This window comes from Lygodium microphyllum, chromosome 23, assembly GCF_053477565.2.
Source record: "Lygodium microphyllum isolate KBCC chromosome 23, Lygodium_microphyllum_v1.1.10, whole genome shotgun sequence".
Lineage (NCBI taxonomy): Eukaryota > Viridiplantae > Streptophyta > Polypodiopsida > Schizaeales > Lygodiaceae > Lygodium > Lygodium microphyllum.
The window spans coordinates 105,533,989-105,552,006 of record NC_141157.1 but is presented as its reverse complement, the minus strand read 5'-3'; the positions used below and the strand labels follow the sequence as shown (position 1 = coordinate 105,552,006).

General features: G+C 40.2%; 1 protein-coding gene across 4 annotated transcripts in view; it reads right to left on the bottom strand.

The window, feature by feature from the left end:
- LOC148016582 (uncharacterized) overlaps positions 1-18,018 on the bottom strand; it is an 89,790-nt gene that overhangs the window by 14,489 nt on the left and 57,283 nt on the right. The window contains exons 8-9 of one of the 4 annotated variants that reach the window (XM_087664328.1): positions 11,320-11,413; positions 10,908-11,186 (exon numbers count right to left, since the gene is read on the bottom strand). The exons of 1 other annotated variant lie outside the window; for it this stretch is intronic. In XM_087664328.1, coding sequence (XP_087520454.1) covers positions 11,324-11,413 — 90 coding nt within the window. In that variant the 3' untranslated portion in view covers positions 10,908-11,186; positions 11,320-11,323. Of the gene's footprint in view, positions 1-1,731; positions 2,040-2,666; positions 2,962-10,907; positions 11,187-11,319; positions 11,414-18,018 lie in introns of those variants that run through there. 2 more of the 4 variants (XM_087664326.1, XM_087664329.1) reach the window with 2 other exon arrangements.

Below are 18,018 nucleotides of genomic sequence, written 5' to 3'. Positions count from 1 at the left end.
TTCTGGAAACTTTACCTCTAACCTTTCTTTCCTTATGTGCCAAGATCTACTCACATACCAAAATCTCTTCCAGCTTCTCAACCTCAGGCTGAATTTCAACAGATACATTCTCTAGCACATCACATAAAAAGGCCTCAACAAATTGACATGAAAGACATTGTGTATCCGCCAATGTAGAGGTAATTTCAGCCAATATGCCACATCGCTAATCTCTTCCAACACCTGGAAGGGCTCATAATATCTCATACTCAACTTCGGATACAATCTCTCTCTTACTTTCATCTTTTTTAGCCTTTCCTTTTCAAAACGCAGCAATACATAATCACCCTTTGCAAACTACAAAGCATGTCTATGGCAATCAATTGTCTTCTTTTGCTTTTCCTACGATCCTTGAAGTGCATATTTGATCTTTGCATAGATTGCATCTAAGTTTTCCACATAATGATCAACCTCAAAGATCTCATCCTTAGTCTACAAGATAGATGGTACCTTCTTGCCACCCTCAACCACCTCAAATGGAACTCTGCTAGTGGAACTATGCACTACATTGTTGTATGCAAACTCAACTGATGGCAAATACTGCTTCCACCATGTTTTATGGTCAAAAACATAGCACCTTCAAGATCCAACACTGTGGAATTTGCCTCCTCAAACTGACCATATGTCTGCGGATGGAAGGATGATGAGAATTTTAACATGGTATCCATATTCTCAAACAACCCCTTCCAAAATAAACTGGTCATCCGAGGGTCTCGATCACTGATAATCGACAGGAAGCTCAAAAATAAAATCCATTGCAATGCTTTATCAAGGCCTATCTGGATAGGCAAGGGCTACAACAAGCCCAACATCTTTTGTCTATCATGCTTTACCTTTTGACATACGATACATGTCCTGACAAACTACTCTACATCATGTCTCAAAGCTTGCCAATAAAAAAAATGCTCCACTGCCCTAACTATGGCATCAATACCTCTGTGTCTTGCATACAGAGTAGTATGAATTTCGGTGATAAATCTAGGCTTCAACTGCTTTGTAACACATAATTGTTCATGCATCATCAGAGATCCATCTCTAAGCACAAACTGCTCATGCCTCTAGCCATTGCAAAGCTAATCATAAATATTAGCAGAGTCCAAATCAATAGTATATTGCTCTTTCATGGCATCCAACTCAGTGTGATAAACCGTGCTGACGGCTGAAATTTGTGGCTTACATCACAATGCATCAGCCATAACATTCTTTTTATCATCAATATATGCAATCTGAAAATAAAACATAGAGAGAAAATTTCCCATCTCATATGTTTCTCTAACAACTTTGTTTAAAAAGCACCTCAAAGTCCAATGATCTATCTATCCTATAAAATCAGCCCCTAACAAATAATGTTTCCACATAGACAATGCATGAATTACAGCCAAGAGCTCTTTCTCATAGACCTACAAATTCTTCTTTGTATCATGGAGAATTCAACTCTCATAAGCTATAATACGGTCATCTTGCATAAGAACAGTCCCAATGGTATTACCACATGCATCACACTGAACAACAAATGACTTCCTTACATCGGGCAATACAAGCATAAGATCTGAAGTCATCCTTTTCTTTAACTTTCCAAATGCTGAAACTTCCACTGTTGTCTATATAAATGGCACATTCTTCTTTTGCAAAACATGCAATGGAGATGCAATTTCAACAAATCTGCATACATACTTCCTGTAGTAAAAACATAAAGTTTAAACCCAAGAAGTTGCAAATCTCATGCACATTTTTCAAAGGTGGCCATGATCATATTGCCTCTACCTTTGCAAGGTCCATGCAAATACTATCAACTAATACAATATGCCCCAAAAAGCAGATTTCATACAAAAAGAATTTACTTTTCTTGTCATTGATAAAACCAACCTATGCTTATACAATTCATTGAACACAATGTCGAAGTGTCTTCTATGCTCTACCTCATTCTTTGAATAGATAATCATGTCATCAAAGAAAGTGTCCACAAATCCCCTATGTGGCCTGAAGATGCAATTCATCATCTGATTAAAAGTGGCAGGAGCATTCGTAAGTCCAAAAGGAATAACAAGAAACTCATATAACCCAAAAGATGTCCTAAAAGCTATCTTAGATACATCATCCAGTCTAATGCATATTTAATGATACCCGGTTTTCAAATCTATACAGCCGAATATGATTGCCCCATACAGACTATCCATAACATCGTTAATCCAATAGATCGTAAACCAATTCTTCATCATGATCTTGTTTAAAACACGATAATCAATGCACACACCATGAACCATCATTTTTCTACAACAAGAGCACTGGAGAACAAAAAGAAGATGAGTTGGACCGCATCAACCCCTTTTCTAACACCTCATTCACCTAACTCATAATCTCCTTCCACTAGGCTGCACTAACTCTGTGGAGTGGCTTACTAGGTGGGCCACTTCCATGGATAAGATCTATGCTATGATCTTCAAGTCTTTCAGATGGTAGATGGCTTGGAAGTGACTGCAAGAAAGCAATCAACATACATTTTGAGAAATGACATGCGATCGTTCTCTAACTTAGACATGTTCCCAACATTCTCACTATCATCTCTATCCTGAAGAAAAAACCATGCTGAAAAATGATTTTTCATTACTTAAAAATTAGCAGCCGCAAATACAAGGGTGACAAATTCCCCTTTTAACTTTACATCAAGTGTGAGTATCTTTTTCTTATGCTAAATAGTGATCTCTTTTACACAAAAATCAATTACAACATGCATTTAGTGACCCCATGGTATTCCAAGCAATACATCACAACCCTCAAGTGCATCAATGAAAAACTCTTCACTATCCATATATCCATGTAAATGCAACCAAAGCTTTCCAATGAGCAGAGTAATAGACTCTGCATAAGCCATTCTAACTCTCCCCATGGGTCCCATCTCATCGTATTTGATTCCTAGACAAGCTGCCAAGTCAACAGAGATGAAGTTAGCTTGTACACCATTATCAAAGCAAATCAATGCATGTTGATCCCTAATTTTACCCCATACTCTACACAACTCAACAGCATCAACATTCAACTTGACACGAGGTTGTGAAATTTTGAGATGCTTTAATATTACCAATGACATTTGATTAAGATATTAATCAAATGTGCAAGGTTGTTTAGCACATGTGATACACATGGCAATTCTTTTATGGTAACAAGCCGAGGACTCTGAGGATAGAGTGGGTGCCAAAGGCAGAAGTTGTAATAAGTTATATTTGACAAGAACTAAGTATTAAGATATTAATCAAATGTACAAGGTTGTTTAGCACATGTGATATACATGGCAATTATTTTATGGTAACAAGTCGAGGACCTCGAGGATACAGTGGATACCAAAGACAGAAGTTGTAATAAGTTATAGTCTGACAAAAACTAAGTGATGCCTAATGTCAAATTTGGGTCTAGACCAATGTATTGGCCACTAATATCAATGGTGACATTAGAGACTAGCCATTAATTAATTAATTAGTGCTAGTCTAAGGGTCAATAACTGCTCAAGGATACTTGGAAAGCAAATTGGCCTAGCCAATTTTACTATTAGCTAGTGAAATTAATTTTCTAAGCACAAGAATAATTATTAAATTCATTTTTAAAATTAATATTCTAAAAATTAATTTTATAAGCTAGATAATGTTGGAAAATGGGATTAGAAGGCTGCCACTTAGCAAAATTTTCCCATACAGTGGAAAAAACGTTTTTAGGGACTAGTGAAAGTCTATTCTAGCCATTATGAGAGAGAAGAAGGTTGTTAGAGAGCAGGGAGATTCTCCTAATGTGATCTACAACCACCATGGACCAATCCTACAACAAGTGACAACAATTTGAAGCCCTTCAAGAGCAGGTGACAATAGCCCAAGGTCTTTTTGGTGCAAGTGACACCATATAGAAGGAGGCAGCAATCTTTCTAGTGATCCTAAGCTACAAGTGACAGCTTCTATAGTTGTTTGAGCAAGGCAGCAACAACAATTTTTTTAACATTTCTCGCGATGAAACTCTGAAATCTCTCTCTCTATAGCATTCTTTATCATCCCCCAGCCATCTCTCAAGTTATCTTAGTATTTTTCAGTAGTTTGAGCCATTAGAGAAAGAGATTTCAATCAACATCTACTGTAAATCATAATTTACAGCAGAAATTAGGTTTTGGCAGCCTTCTTGAGATCCATGCTCAGAATTGAGGGCCTAGAACTTGAATTCTAACAGTTCAAATTTAGAAATTTCAAGAAGATTCAAGAGACTAGCCAGCCAATATTAGATTTGAGACTTGTCTTTCAAGGAGCAAGATGAAGGCCAAAAATTCCCAAAGCAAACCAAGTAGTAAATTGATTTCAAGGCTTTCAGGTCAGCTTTGACAGCAAGTGACACTTGCATTAGCAGAGGAGGTCAAAGGATCTTAGTTGTACTCCATCCATTTGCAATAAAAGTTAAAGAAATACCCAAGGGGTGCCAATTTTGGGGCCAATAGGCTGTCCATTGTCCAAGTTTAAAGTGGTAAAGTGCACATTTCAGTTTATGTGAATTTTATGTTTGTTGTAATTGGTGCTTAATCAAGTTACTTACCATCCTATCCAAGGAGAAAGACTAGTTTCACGGCTAATCACTAACAACATCGAACACCAATTCCATTGATGTTTTGGGCTTTTTTTCCTTAGAATCTCCTTGATTTTCTGATTTTCAAGCTTGCTATTGATTTTCAAGCTTGTGGCCTATCGGAACAATCCCTTGCAATGTGACCCTCCTGTTCACAAATTAACCATTTATTTGCAGCCACAAATTCCCTACATTCTACCAATGTTTTTGAGCCCTTTCTTTGGTGTTTTGACCTCTTTTCGGACTAATTTTCATATCTGCTCCTTTTCTCAGCCTTAAACAATTTTTTATTTGGCTTCTCCCCACTCTCTAGACAGCCCGAATCCTTCCCACACAGCAAAGTATCTATTGTAGCAGCAATCAATATGAGCTAAGAGATACTAGATACGAAGGATTTTATGCAAAATTTCCTGATTCCTTTGGACGGCCCACAAACATATTTTTTCACTTGCTCATGGAGAGATATGGGGCGACAAGGAGTGAAATGCAGTAATGCATCCCAAAAAAATTTATCATATTGCTCCAAATTCTTACATTCCATCTAGCTTATTCCAAGTTGTCATGATGTCCACCTCAAATATACTTATCAACCAATTCGATGCAAACATTTGCTTGAATTGTACCCACGTTGGCAGTGCTCTACCTCGCATCAAAAGAGTGGACCACCACTACAACGCAATCCCCTTCAAGAAAGTGGCTGCCTTTCGAATCTTCAAAAACTCGATGAAGTTTTCCACTAAATCGGATGCATCTTATTGTTGAATGAAAGTCAAAGCTTTCAGCCCATGTTGTGCACCACTAAAGGACTCAAACTTCACTGCTTTTCCACCCTCATCATAGTCTTTTGCTGCCCCTTTGGGTGTCAAGTTATTATACATTGGCTGCTACAAAAAGGACACATTTGCTGAATCTACATCAAGACAACCACCAAATGGAGCATTTGCATGACCAACACTCATTCCTTGAGCCCCATAAACATTCGAGAGTGCAAATGTATTACCAAACATGCTACTTTGTGCCCCAAGCATCAAGCCAATACTACCATATATAGGGTTTTGTATATTTCCAACCATACCCGAATACATTGGGCCTTGCACACTATGCATTGGTTGTTGGATACCATAGGGATTTGTGCCATGCATTTCCGTATACCATCTCTGTCCAACCATAGCATGAAAAATCGTACTACCACCAAAGTATCCTAGCTACCCATCACAGCATGCATACCCAACTATCCAAAATCCATTGGATCGACACTTCCATGATGGCCTTGCATTTGCTTTCCTTGCCAAGTATGTGCCAACTATTTTGCTTCATTAGTATCTTTGGCAGCTTTAAGTGAAGGCTTGGGCATTACCTTCGGTGCACCTTGTTGTCTCAAAGGTGTATTTGCTTCTTGCCCTTGCTGTCCTTCTTCAAAGTATTCAAAAATCGGGTAAACCAAGGATCCTTTGCCAATTCAGCAAAGAGATTTGTTGTTGTCCTCATCCGATTCTTAAACTAGTCATCAAATTCCTCTTCACTATGCTGGTCATCAACCTCATTATGCCTTGAAGGCCCTACATCTTGCCCTACAGCAACATTTTCAGCTTATTGTCCATGATCTGAGACTTGTCCAAGATTAGCCATTGCATTTCGTTCTTTCCCATGTGAGTGTCCATGCTAAGAGGCATCATCACTACTTGATTCCATCTCATTGTATGAAGACATATTGTTGTAATTTCTCAACTGAAAGTAAAAATCAGCCCTAGCACAAAGCTTTGGCTTGCAATTATGTGCCTCAAGCCCACCAAATCAAGGGATTGAGTGGCATATAGGCATTGGGCAATGGAACCATAAAACCAACCTTCCTTCTTGGAAAGGGCGGTAATTACCTGATCAAGCACTTAAGTACAAAAATCAACAAATAAACATAAATTGAAATGCATAATTTATCTTAATAATCTTGGACAATAGATACCCTGTTGGCCCCAAAACTAGCACCCCTTTCGGTATTTCTTTAACTTCAATTGTCAATGGATGTATTACAAGCCAAGATTCCACGATCTCCTTGGCTAATCTAAAAGCCCCTTGAATTGGACCCCAACTGGCCAAATACTATCCCAAATTTACAATGGATGTCTAGGCATCTAAAATCCCTAACAATTCACAAATTTCAGGTACTGATTTCAGTGTATGATACCTTCTTCTAATGGCACAGGTCCCAAGGTGGCAGCTAAACCCTAATTTTTGCAAAATTTTAGGGTTTACAACAAAAACGCCTTTGCTGTCCACCAAATATAGCTGAGTTCTTTTGAGAATGTCTAGAAAATGTTGAGATCTCCTAAGAATGGGTTGGAGAAGGTGAGAGAAAGCCAAGATGAGAGAGAAATTTGATTTTCTTCGTGAGAAAACCCTAAAATATGCATGTTGCCTGCTCCAACCTGCATTTAATGCAGTCACCTACCACTGCCAAGCACCTCCAAAATATTGTCACCTAATCAGCAATGTTGTTGCCCGCCCCTAGAATGTGTCTCCCTACTATCCCTGCATACCAAGGCCCCCGAAAGGTTGTCTTCTACAGGAAATTGTTGTTCTCTCATCAAAAAATGTAGTATCTCCCTCTCTCCCTCTAGCTATAAACTAATCGAATGGCTGAGACCCAACCTCCAAAAACGTTTTCTCAATTTGCATGGGCATTTTTGCCAAGTAGCCGCCTTCTAAACCCATTTTTCAACATTATCCAGTTATTTAGTTAATTTTTAAAATTAAATAATTCTGAAAATTAATTTCAACCTTTTGATCCTGCCCAAAATAAAATGTGTCAAAAGTCAGAAGTATATGATGCATTTTTTACTTTTACTACACTTGTGGAAAATCAATCTAGCTATAAGATTAAGATTATTCGCGCTGAGGTGGAGAATATCTGCCTTCATTGCAAAATTCATTTCTAAAGCAAAAAGGTATTGCATATCAGTTTACTACTGCATATACTCCACAACTGAATGGGGTTGCAGAGAGGAAGAATCGATCACTCATGGAGATGGCCAAATGTATATTAAAAGCTAAGAAATTGCCACATGTTTTTTGGATGGAAGCAATTATGTGTGCTTGTCACGTTTTAAATAGATGTCGTACTAAAGCATTAAAAAATATTACGCCTTTTGAGGCTTGGAATAGCCATAAACCTTCACATGGTCACCTTCATACCTTTGGGTGTCTTGCATATGCTCATATTCCCAAAGCATTGAGAAAAAAGTTGGACAATAAGCCTGTCAAATGTATATTTGTGGGGTACAGTAGTGAAAGCAAAGGGTATAGATTGTACAATCCTGTTTCCAAGAAAGTTTCTGTCTCAATAGAGATGTGATTTTTTATAAAAAATCAAAATTATCTCTTGCTGGTTATGACACATATCAGGCTGCAAAAAATATGTTTGAAGGGCTGCTGCCCATTCTTTTGATGATACAGTTGGAGCTCCATTAAGTGAACAAAATGTTCAACCAGCTACTCCATTAAATAATGTAGAAGTTCACCTTATGGCTTATCAGAATATTTAGCAAGATGTTGGACAAAAGGTTCAACAGAGCATGTACATAATCAAGAAGCTAGGCACATACCTAGATGGTATTTGCAGAGTATGCAATATAGTCATTTGAATGCTCCTCTTGCTGGTCGTACTCGAAGACAAACATGTCTGCATGATTATGCTAATTCAATGGAGTTTGTTATGGCAGCAAACACACCTAATGATGATGAGCTTGATTCTTTTGAGAATACACAACAGAGTGTGCATTGGATGTTTTGAAACAAGCTCCACGCGCTTGGTACATAAAAATTGATGCTTCTTACTCAACCAAGGGTTCATAAACAGACCATCAAAGTCTACTCTTTACGTATGTACAAAGGGGGGATCCTTGCTGATCATATTTCTTTATATGGATGATATTCTGCTCATAGGGACACATGTTGATCAAATTTCAGCATTTACGAAAAATTTGCAGCAAAAGTAATAAAAACTATCAGATTGCTCTATCTGATTCTTATATATACTCTGAGTGTTTGCTTTCTATCTATGTTTCATCCTACGTGCAGTGTCATTTATGCCCACATTCCAATGTGTACTCTGTAAAGTGGTATCAGAGCATCCAAGTTAAACACTAATAGACGAGAAAGCTAGGTTGTTAGTGATGTTTGTGAGATATTGCTCTTTAAAGTTGTCCAGGCTGTAAGTTGTATAAGCCATTTCAAGCTATGAGCTTAAAATCCTCTTCAATCCACTAAACCCTAATGGCTTCTCAGAAATTTGTTCCAAGTGTTTTTGGATCCGCTCTCAAGCCTTTCTAAACGCTATAAGCCGTTGGGTAACTCTACCATTATTAATGATGAAGCACATCCAAGTTCAAAGTGAATATTACCAGAGATTGGTGCCGCTAAGATCTATGGCGAACAATAGCTATTCAAGTTTAAAGCTTCGACTCTTTACATTGAAGATCAAGGCATCTTGACGGTAGGAGACACAATGGCTAAAGATCAACATGTAAATTTACTTTCTTTAGTTTTACCAAAAATCCAAAATCAGCATACTAAAAAGGACTATCCTTATTTGCATATAAGCTATATAGCTATTAGCATAATTCCCTTGTTCCATAGAGGACTCAATGTTTCTTGCATGGCTGCAATACAAGACACCAAACATTTATAGAGCAGTAGTATCACCTCTTTCAAATGGCCCTATATTTTTTAAACTCGGACCAAATTATGTTATAGCCATGGATGACCCCTATCTACCAGAACTTCTTATGCTGCATATTCGTACCATGGGATTACAAATGAAAGCCTCATCTGCACATTTAAAAATCCAATATAGAATGGCATTTCATTGCATGTCCTTGGCTATACCTAGAGTAGTAGAAGGTATGAAATATGTCCTACAATTATGTCAGTCGCAGATGGTTAAAGGCCAAGCATCCTCATCAACTATGTCCACCACTGGCCTTCCAACTTCTTAGGCAGTAGTTTCCACAGCTATTGAATGGAATAATTTTTCCAACAAAAAGTTGCAAAAAGACTGGAGTTCTTATTTTTCGTTGCTAGCACCAAGATCTCTCAACATGCATATGGAAGTCCCTTTGGACAAAGGTAAATATATTGTCATAGATGATGATGATGATGATGATGATGATGATGATATTGACGACGATGATGATGACGACGATGATGATGATGATGATGAAACAATGCATATTCTCAGATAAATATAGCAAATCTATTGCTCTCTACTTTCTTCAAATGACACAACAAATGAAGCAAGCCCTAGCCACATCAGCAATCATGATGATTAATTATGAGCATGTTTTTAACACTTTCCCCATTAAGACTTCAGTACAACCCAAGGAGTCTACACTAGATCTATCAAATTATTTGGAATTTATGTTTCCATATTGGTATGATGAAGATTACAAATTAGCTTTTGATAACATCGATGTTGAGATCCTTGAAAGACTCAAAAGACAACGTGAAGCAAATCAAGTTATTGACCAAATGCCCTTGTGCATAGCCCAAAAAGATACAAGAAAAGAAAACTTGGCTAGACATGTTGAAAACAAAATTAATTCAAGAGAAATGGGTGAAGTCATTGATCAGAATCCACCTAATGGTCCCCCAAATAGCCTCCCTGCATGGTACTACAAAGACCAAGCTGCATTCCAGCATTATGCAACATACACTTTATCCTCTTCTGATGAAGATGGAGACACTGTAATAGATGATACTTTTGTGCCCATACATCCACATCATCAAGCAACAACTTCAAATACTATTCCTCATGAAACTTTGAATGCTTTATCTCACTCTGCCACATCTAAATCCTCTCTAAATACAATCACTCGTCATGGAGCAGTAGTTGTGAATGCTACTACTTCCTCTAAAGCTTCTCACTCCCATACCAGCTTTTATAAGAAGATTGGAGTTCCAAAAAAAGTTGGTTCATTCCCCATCTAGTCAATCAATGGTAAATCCCTTGAAGAGATCAAATTACCGATATATATGATGTATGCATATGTTAGCCAGAAGATCCTAGACAAACCCACTATAAGTCGCATTGATATTCTTAATGCAATGACACATGGATTTGTAGGTGGTTTAAAGCAATGGTGGATTTCAATCCATCCACAAGTGAAACTTACCATCGTATAACATCAAGATTCAATTCAACTCTTTTTGGAGCTATTATTAGGAGAACTTATGAGAAACAAGTTAGATGATGTTGTAGAAGTAAGAGAAGCATTTTATAAGTTGAAACTTTGTGACACTAGGAAGTACAAAGAATATCTGATATACATGAGAGACCTATTGTATGAAGGACTTGGAGCCCATGACAATAGTATGAAGGAACATTTGGTGTGTTCGTTTTAAGAGTCCATTCCTTTCTATTGCAAGCAAAGAATGAAGCAAGAGAACAAAGATTTCTCTAATAGTGTCAGCAAAATCATTTAGACAATTGAGCATACTATAAAAGAAGTGTGCCAACAGCAAAAGATGACTACCCTACACCAAAAGTTTCCTCACGCAGTCTGCAAAAAAGCAAACAAATATGATGCAGACTTTGGATGCTCTCAATGCTCTTGTCAACCATACAACAATGACAGATATAGCCAGAGGACTCCCCGATATCTATCTTATCACAAGAGAAATTATTACAAATACCTCCTTAGAGAAGATTTGCAGGAAAATCACCACAGGCACAAATCATCTCATTGCTGCTGCCATCATTACAATAAGCATTCTTTCCAAAAGAATTCTGAGAAACACAAGACACACAAATATAAATGCTATCTGCGGCAAAGATAGAAGGGAAAGCAACCATATCATTCTAACTCTAACAAGACATCTTCCTCTACAACTAAAGAATCGACAGACAAGAAGACTAAAGAAAAACTCAGAAAAGAATTTTTCCACAACCCCTATGACCTTCCAAAACCAAGTATGTTGAGCTCAGAAACTAAATCTCAAGCAAACATATTTGTTCCACACAATCTCGAGCAACTACACCATCCTAGAACTACTACCCAGTTAATGCACTCTCTTCACCCAACCAGTGCTGCTAGTCAACAAGAGGGGGTTGACATGCTAACAGCATTTACCCAAATGCAACTAAAGGTACATTCATTATGCAAAGTCTTCAAAATAATTCTCAGAGGCCAGAAGCAAATTGCAAAAGACACAACAGAGGTAATAGCAGAATTACAAGCAAAGGCCATAGAACAAGAAAACATTTTTAAGCCTGTAAATCAAATAAGGCTTAACTCTCCCAAGCAATCAACATACAAAGTAAATGCATTAACAAATGGAGGTCCCATTCCCATGATATGAGTGCAGTTGAAAAACATGCCATAATTTTCACTATATGTGGATACTTTGATAGATACAAGATCCAGTTTAACTTTAGCTCCATATGAACTGTTTCCACCCAACTGTAAAGATCACTAGCCCCATCATTGTTGAACTTTCTGTTAGATATGATCAATGCCCCACCCTCATTAGGTGCTACCAATGATCCATGGTGCTCAAAGTTGTAAGGCCCCCATTATGAGGAGAAGCCAAATGTGAGCCCGAACATTGGTTGAGTCCTGACTTGTATATCAGATGAGGTCTATGTGACCGGATGGCAAAAAGGTGACTGTTGTGGGTCTAATCTTTAGGTTAGACGGAGTGGTTAAGCTGGTAGCAACTCGAGGCGCATTGCATCGAGTTGCGGTGTAAGGGAGTTAAAAGGGGCCCCTATTGTGGGGTCCGGGGGCCGCGGAAGCGGCCCCTGGCTGGGGGGTCCCAGGGGAGCCAACGGCCCCCCTGGCGGGGATCCGAGGGCAGCGCCCCTGAAAGGGAATATTCCTTGGAATATTCCCTGGCCGACTAGTGGAGGCTCATATGGTAGGTCGGCCGACCTAACGACCTTCGCAGGCTATAAAAGCTAAACCCCTTCGCAGCCATCTCTCACTCATCTTTCACCCAGTCAGAGTTGTTGTTCCAGCTAGCCTTAAGCTCTTCACCTATCTTCTGTCTAGATCGCCATCTAAGCTTCACACAGTGGAAGCGCACGGGTGGACAGAGCCATCTTTGTATCAGTTGTTTGGAGTTAAAGAATTTATTGATTCTCCTCTTATCTGTTGTGTACTCTCTATCTCTTTCTCAGATTCTGTTCGCTGCGCCGTGTAATATTTTACATGGTATCAGAGCCCAGGGGGCTCTAGAGATCGGAGAGTGTGCAAGAGGCAAAGGCTTCAACAGCAAAGAGAAACTATGTCGACTTCCGGAAGCGGTTCTGGCACATCAGGAAGCGGTGCAGGAGGTGGTGTTGCTGTACCGGCTATTCAAATACTGAGGATTCGTCCACCAACCTTCAGCGAAGGCAAGTTAGATGGTACAAACTACACCTTGTGGAAGTTCAAAATTACAACTATCCTTGATTCTTATGAGCTTCTAGAGACTGTGTTGGGGACTGACGCAGAACCACAGCCTACCCCCGACCCATCAAATCCTAGTGTGATGATTCCTCCGAATGCAGATCTTCTACGAGCTTGGAAACGAAGGAATGCAGATGCATTGTGCCTTAGTTACAAGCTGTTCTGACAGTGTTCTGACTTTGATTCAGCATACAACCAAAGCGTCAGAGGCTTGGAATGTACTAAGAAGTCAGTATGAAACACGAAACCAAATGAGGATTCAAAACTTGGAGGATCAACTAGCAGCGGAGAAGTTTGCTGAAGGAGAGACGGTTGAAGCATTCATCACTCGGATTAAGAATCTGCGCGACCAGATGGCTGGCGTTGGGATACAAAAGACTAGCGAAGAGCTAGCTCGGAGGTGTCTTCGGATTTGTCCACAAAAGTTTGATGGACTAGTAACTGCCCTTAATACTCAGGTGAGACCTCAAGCTTTGACTTTTGAGGAGTTTTGTACATTATTAATGGAGGAGGAGTTGAGGCCGAAAGCCCGAGAAGGAAGCAACAATGGAGATGCTGCATTCTCTGCCAATGCAAAAGGCAAAGGTGGTTCCTTCACCAAAAATGATGGTGACAAAAAGAAGAAGGGTGGAAAGAAGAAGTTTCAAGGAGAGTGCTTCTACTGCAAGAAGAAAGGACATGCAATTGCAGATTTTCGTGTCAATAAGGCAGATGAAAAGAATGGTACCCTTAAAAGTAAAGGGAAAGAGACAGCCAATACGGCTGAAGCAGAGCTGGAATTATTCATGGCGACCATTGAGGAAGTGTGCTCCTCAGCGCAAGAAGAATCTACCACTGACTCATGGGTGTTGGATAGTGGGGCCTCCCGTCACATGACCAACAAGAAAGGTCTATACAGTTCTATGCATCCTCTACAAGAATCCATCACTATGACGGTTGGAAATGATGCTAAATGCCCTGCTGCGGGCACAGGTACTATTTCTTTTGTTGCTGCAAATGGTGAAGTCAAAAAGCTTTCAAATGTGTTGTATGTTCCCGAAATCAAGAGAAATCTATTATCAGTTGCTGCCATAACTGATCTTAGTCATGAAGTGAGATTCAAGAAGACAGGTGCAGAAATTATTGATAGTGCTGGCACAATTGTTGGCAAAGGAGAAAGAAGGAACAACCTGTATGAGCTAAGTGCTCTTACAGCCACCGCTGGAGTGGGCATAAGTAAGCTTTGGCATGAAAGGTTTGAACACATCGCATTTACAGTATTGAAGGAGATGCAAAAGCAAGGTATGGTTGCTCACCTACCTACAATAACTGAATTGAAGGAACCATGTGAAGCTTGTATGATGGGCAAGCAACAGAGAAAGGCATTTCCACAAAAAAGCAAGAATAGAGCACAGGCTCCTCTAGAGTTCGTGCATGCTGACTTGTGTGGTAAGATGCCTACACAGGCCTTGGGGGGATCTTCTTATTTTATGTTGATTGTCGACGACTACAGTAGGAAGATGTGGGTGTACTTCCTTCGTGATAAGGCTCAAGCTTTTGGTAAGTTTAAAGAATGGCTAATACTTGTTGAGAATGAAACAGGGAAAAGTGTGAAGAAATTTAGAACAGATGGTGGTGGTGAGTTCAACTCAAAGGAGTTTGAAGGCTTTTGCAAGAGCAAAGGGATCAAGCATCAATTGACGACGCCTCACACACCTCAGCAGAACGGTGTTGTGGAATGCAGGAATCGCACCATTAGGAGATGGCAAGATGCATGCTAAAGGGCAAGGGATTGCCTAACCATTTTTGGGCTGAAGCTGTTAATACTGCAATCTACATTCTAAATCGGAGCTATACAAAGGCTCTCAAGGAAAAAACACCTCATGAGGCTCACACTGGTAAGAAACCATCTATCTCACATTTCAGAATTTTTGGATGTGAATGTTATGTACATGTTCCAAATGAGAAGAGAAACAAGTTACAACCAAAAAGCAGAAAATGTATCTTCTTGGGTTATAGCGATGAGCAGATGGCTTACAAGTTATATGACCAAGAGGCAAGAAGATCATCGCGAGTCGTGATGTGGTGTTCAAGGAGGAGCCACATACAGTGGAGGAGGAGAAGGCAAGTTCTTCCACTTTATCATCAAGCGAAGAAGTAGTCCACTATGAACCTGTCCCGAGAGCTATCCCTATCCTTAAGGAGGAGGAAGCATCATCTTCAGATGATGAGGAAAAAGTTCACCAACCTGACATCACCCCACCGGAAAAGCCATTGCCGCGCTGGGTGAAGCAGCTCTATGACCACAATAATCCTATGCCTGCATCTGTTGAGAAGAAGGCAGACGGACCAAGGAGGTCTCAGAGAATAGAGGAGCAAATGAGGGCTTTTGCTCACATAGTCAATATGGCCTTGATGGTTGAGATTATGAGAGAAGTAAAGGAGCCAACTGACTTAGAAGAAGCACTGGCAGATCCATCCTAGAAGGCTGCTATGCAGGCGGAGTATGACAGCATAATGAAGAATGACACTTGGGAGCTAGTGGATCGACCAGCAAAGCGGAAGGTTATTGGCACCAAGTGGATCTGGAAGGTAAAGTACAAGGCTGATGGTACCTTAGAAAAGTACAAAGCTAGACTGGTTGCCCAAGGATTTTCACAAGTTGAAGGATTTGATTTTCAAGAGTCATTTTCCCCAACTGCCAGAATGACCACTATTCGCACGGTACTTACAGTGGCTGGCCACAAGAAGTGGCCAGTGTACCAAATGGATGTTAAGTCAGCGTTCTTAAATGGTGACCTCAAGGAGGAGGTGTACGTGGCTCAGCCACCAGGGTTTGAGGCCCCCCATTCTGAGAACAAAGTGTGTAAGCTAAAGAAGGCATTGTATGTTTACAGGGATGGTAAAAAGTCTGTAGTGATTGTCCTATATGTGGACGACCTTCTTATTACAGGTGACTGAAGATATGATCAACCAAACTCGAAAGGCTTTGAGTTCTGAGTTTGAAATGACAGACTTAGGCTTGCTGCACTATTGTTTGGGGATTGAAGTCTGGCAAGAGCCAGGAAAGATCTTCATCTCTCAGAAGAAGTATGCATGGGAGATCTTGAAGGCATTTGGCATAACCGAGTGCAAGGAGATAGCTACACCTATGGAGGTGAATGCAAAGTTATCCGTCGAGGATACATCAGCACTAGCAGACATTGGGAGGTATAGGAGGTTGGTCGGCAGTCTGATCTACTTGTGTAACACCAGACCAGATATCAGTTTTGTTGTTGGTGTTTTGAGCAGGTTCTCAAACAAACCTCATGAGAGTCATTGGAAGGCTGGGATGCGGGTGCTTAGATACTTGAAGGAAACTCTTGACTATGGTATCACATACAGTTTCGGAACTTCTCTTGTGGGGAACTGTGACTCAGATTGGGCAGGAGACATTGATTCTAGGAAGTCAGTTTCTGGTTATTGTTTCTCTTTGGGTTCAGGAATTTTCTCTTGGATTAGTAAGAAGCAACCAACAGTGGCATTGTCTTCTACCGAAGCAGAGTACAAGGCAGCTTGTTTTGCTGCATGTGAAGCCGTATGGTTGAGAAGGATTCTATGGCATATGGGAGTGCAGGATAAAGAACCAACTGTGCTGAGATGTGACAACCAGAGTTGCATCGCCATTGCCAAAAATCCAGTGTTTCATGCACGCACCAAATATATAGAGATCCAGTATCACTATGTGCGTGATTTGATGGAGGATGGGATAGTGGAACTGGTCTACTGTCCAACAGAGGAGAATGGAGCAGATATCTTCACCAAAGCACTTACGAAGGATCTGCTTCAAGTTCATCTTCAGAGACTCGGCATTGGGCCGAGGAGATAGTTCACCTATGGGTGGACATTGAGGGGGGGTGTTAGATATGATCAATGCCCCACCCTCATTAGGTGCTACCAATGATCCATGGTGCTCAAAGTTGTAAGGCCCCCATTATGAGGAGAAGCCAAATGTGAGCCCGAACATTGGTTGAGTCCTGACTTGTATATCAGATGAGGTCTATGTGACCGGATGGCAAAAAGGTGACTATTGTGGGTCTAATCTTTGGGTTAGACGGAGTGGTTAAGCTGGTAGCAACTCGAGGCGCATTGCATCGAGTTGCGGTGTAAGGGAGTTAAAAGGGGCCCCTATTGTGGGGTCTGGGGGCCGCGGAAGCGGCCCCTGGCTGGGGGGTCCCAGGGGAGCCAACGGCCCCCCTGGCGGGGATCCGAGGGCAACGCCCCTGAAAGGGAATATTCCTTGGAATATTCCCTGGCCGACTAGTGGAGGCTCATATGGTAGGTCGGCCGACCTAACGACCTTCGCAGGCTATAAAAGCTAAACCCCTTCGCAGCCATCTCTCACTCATCTTTCACCCAGTCAGAGTTGTTATTCCAGCTAGCCTTAAGCTCTTCACCTATCTTCTGTCTAGATCGCCATCTAAGCTTCACACAGTGGAAGCGCACGGGTGGACAGAGCCATATTTGTATCAGTTGTTTGGAGTTAAAGAATTTACTGATTCTCCTCTTATCTGTTGTGTACTCTCTATCTCTTTCTCAGATTCTGTTCGCTGCACCGTGTAATATTTTACACTTTCTAACAACAAAAAGGTTACATTGATACATGTAACACAAGCTTGTCTACATCTTGGACACATTAAGATTCCCCTAGAAATTCAACTCATGAAGCAAATGCGGTATGATTTATTACTAGGAACAGATATTCTCCAACATCTAGCCCCATACACTTTGTGGTCAAATCATTTCACTACTTCCTATGGAGGAAAACAAGTAAATATTTCTCTACTTCCAAAAGTTGGATGTAGTATCTACTCCCTTATAAAACTACCTACTCCACAGAAAGTTAAAGCTGCAGAAGACTGGATACAAGCAAAACTGTCAAAATACACTGAAGACATTGAAAAGGTGATAAGATAAATTCAAG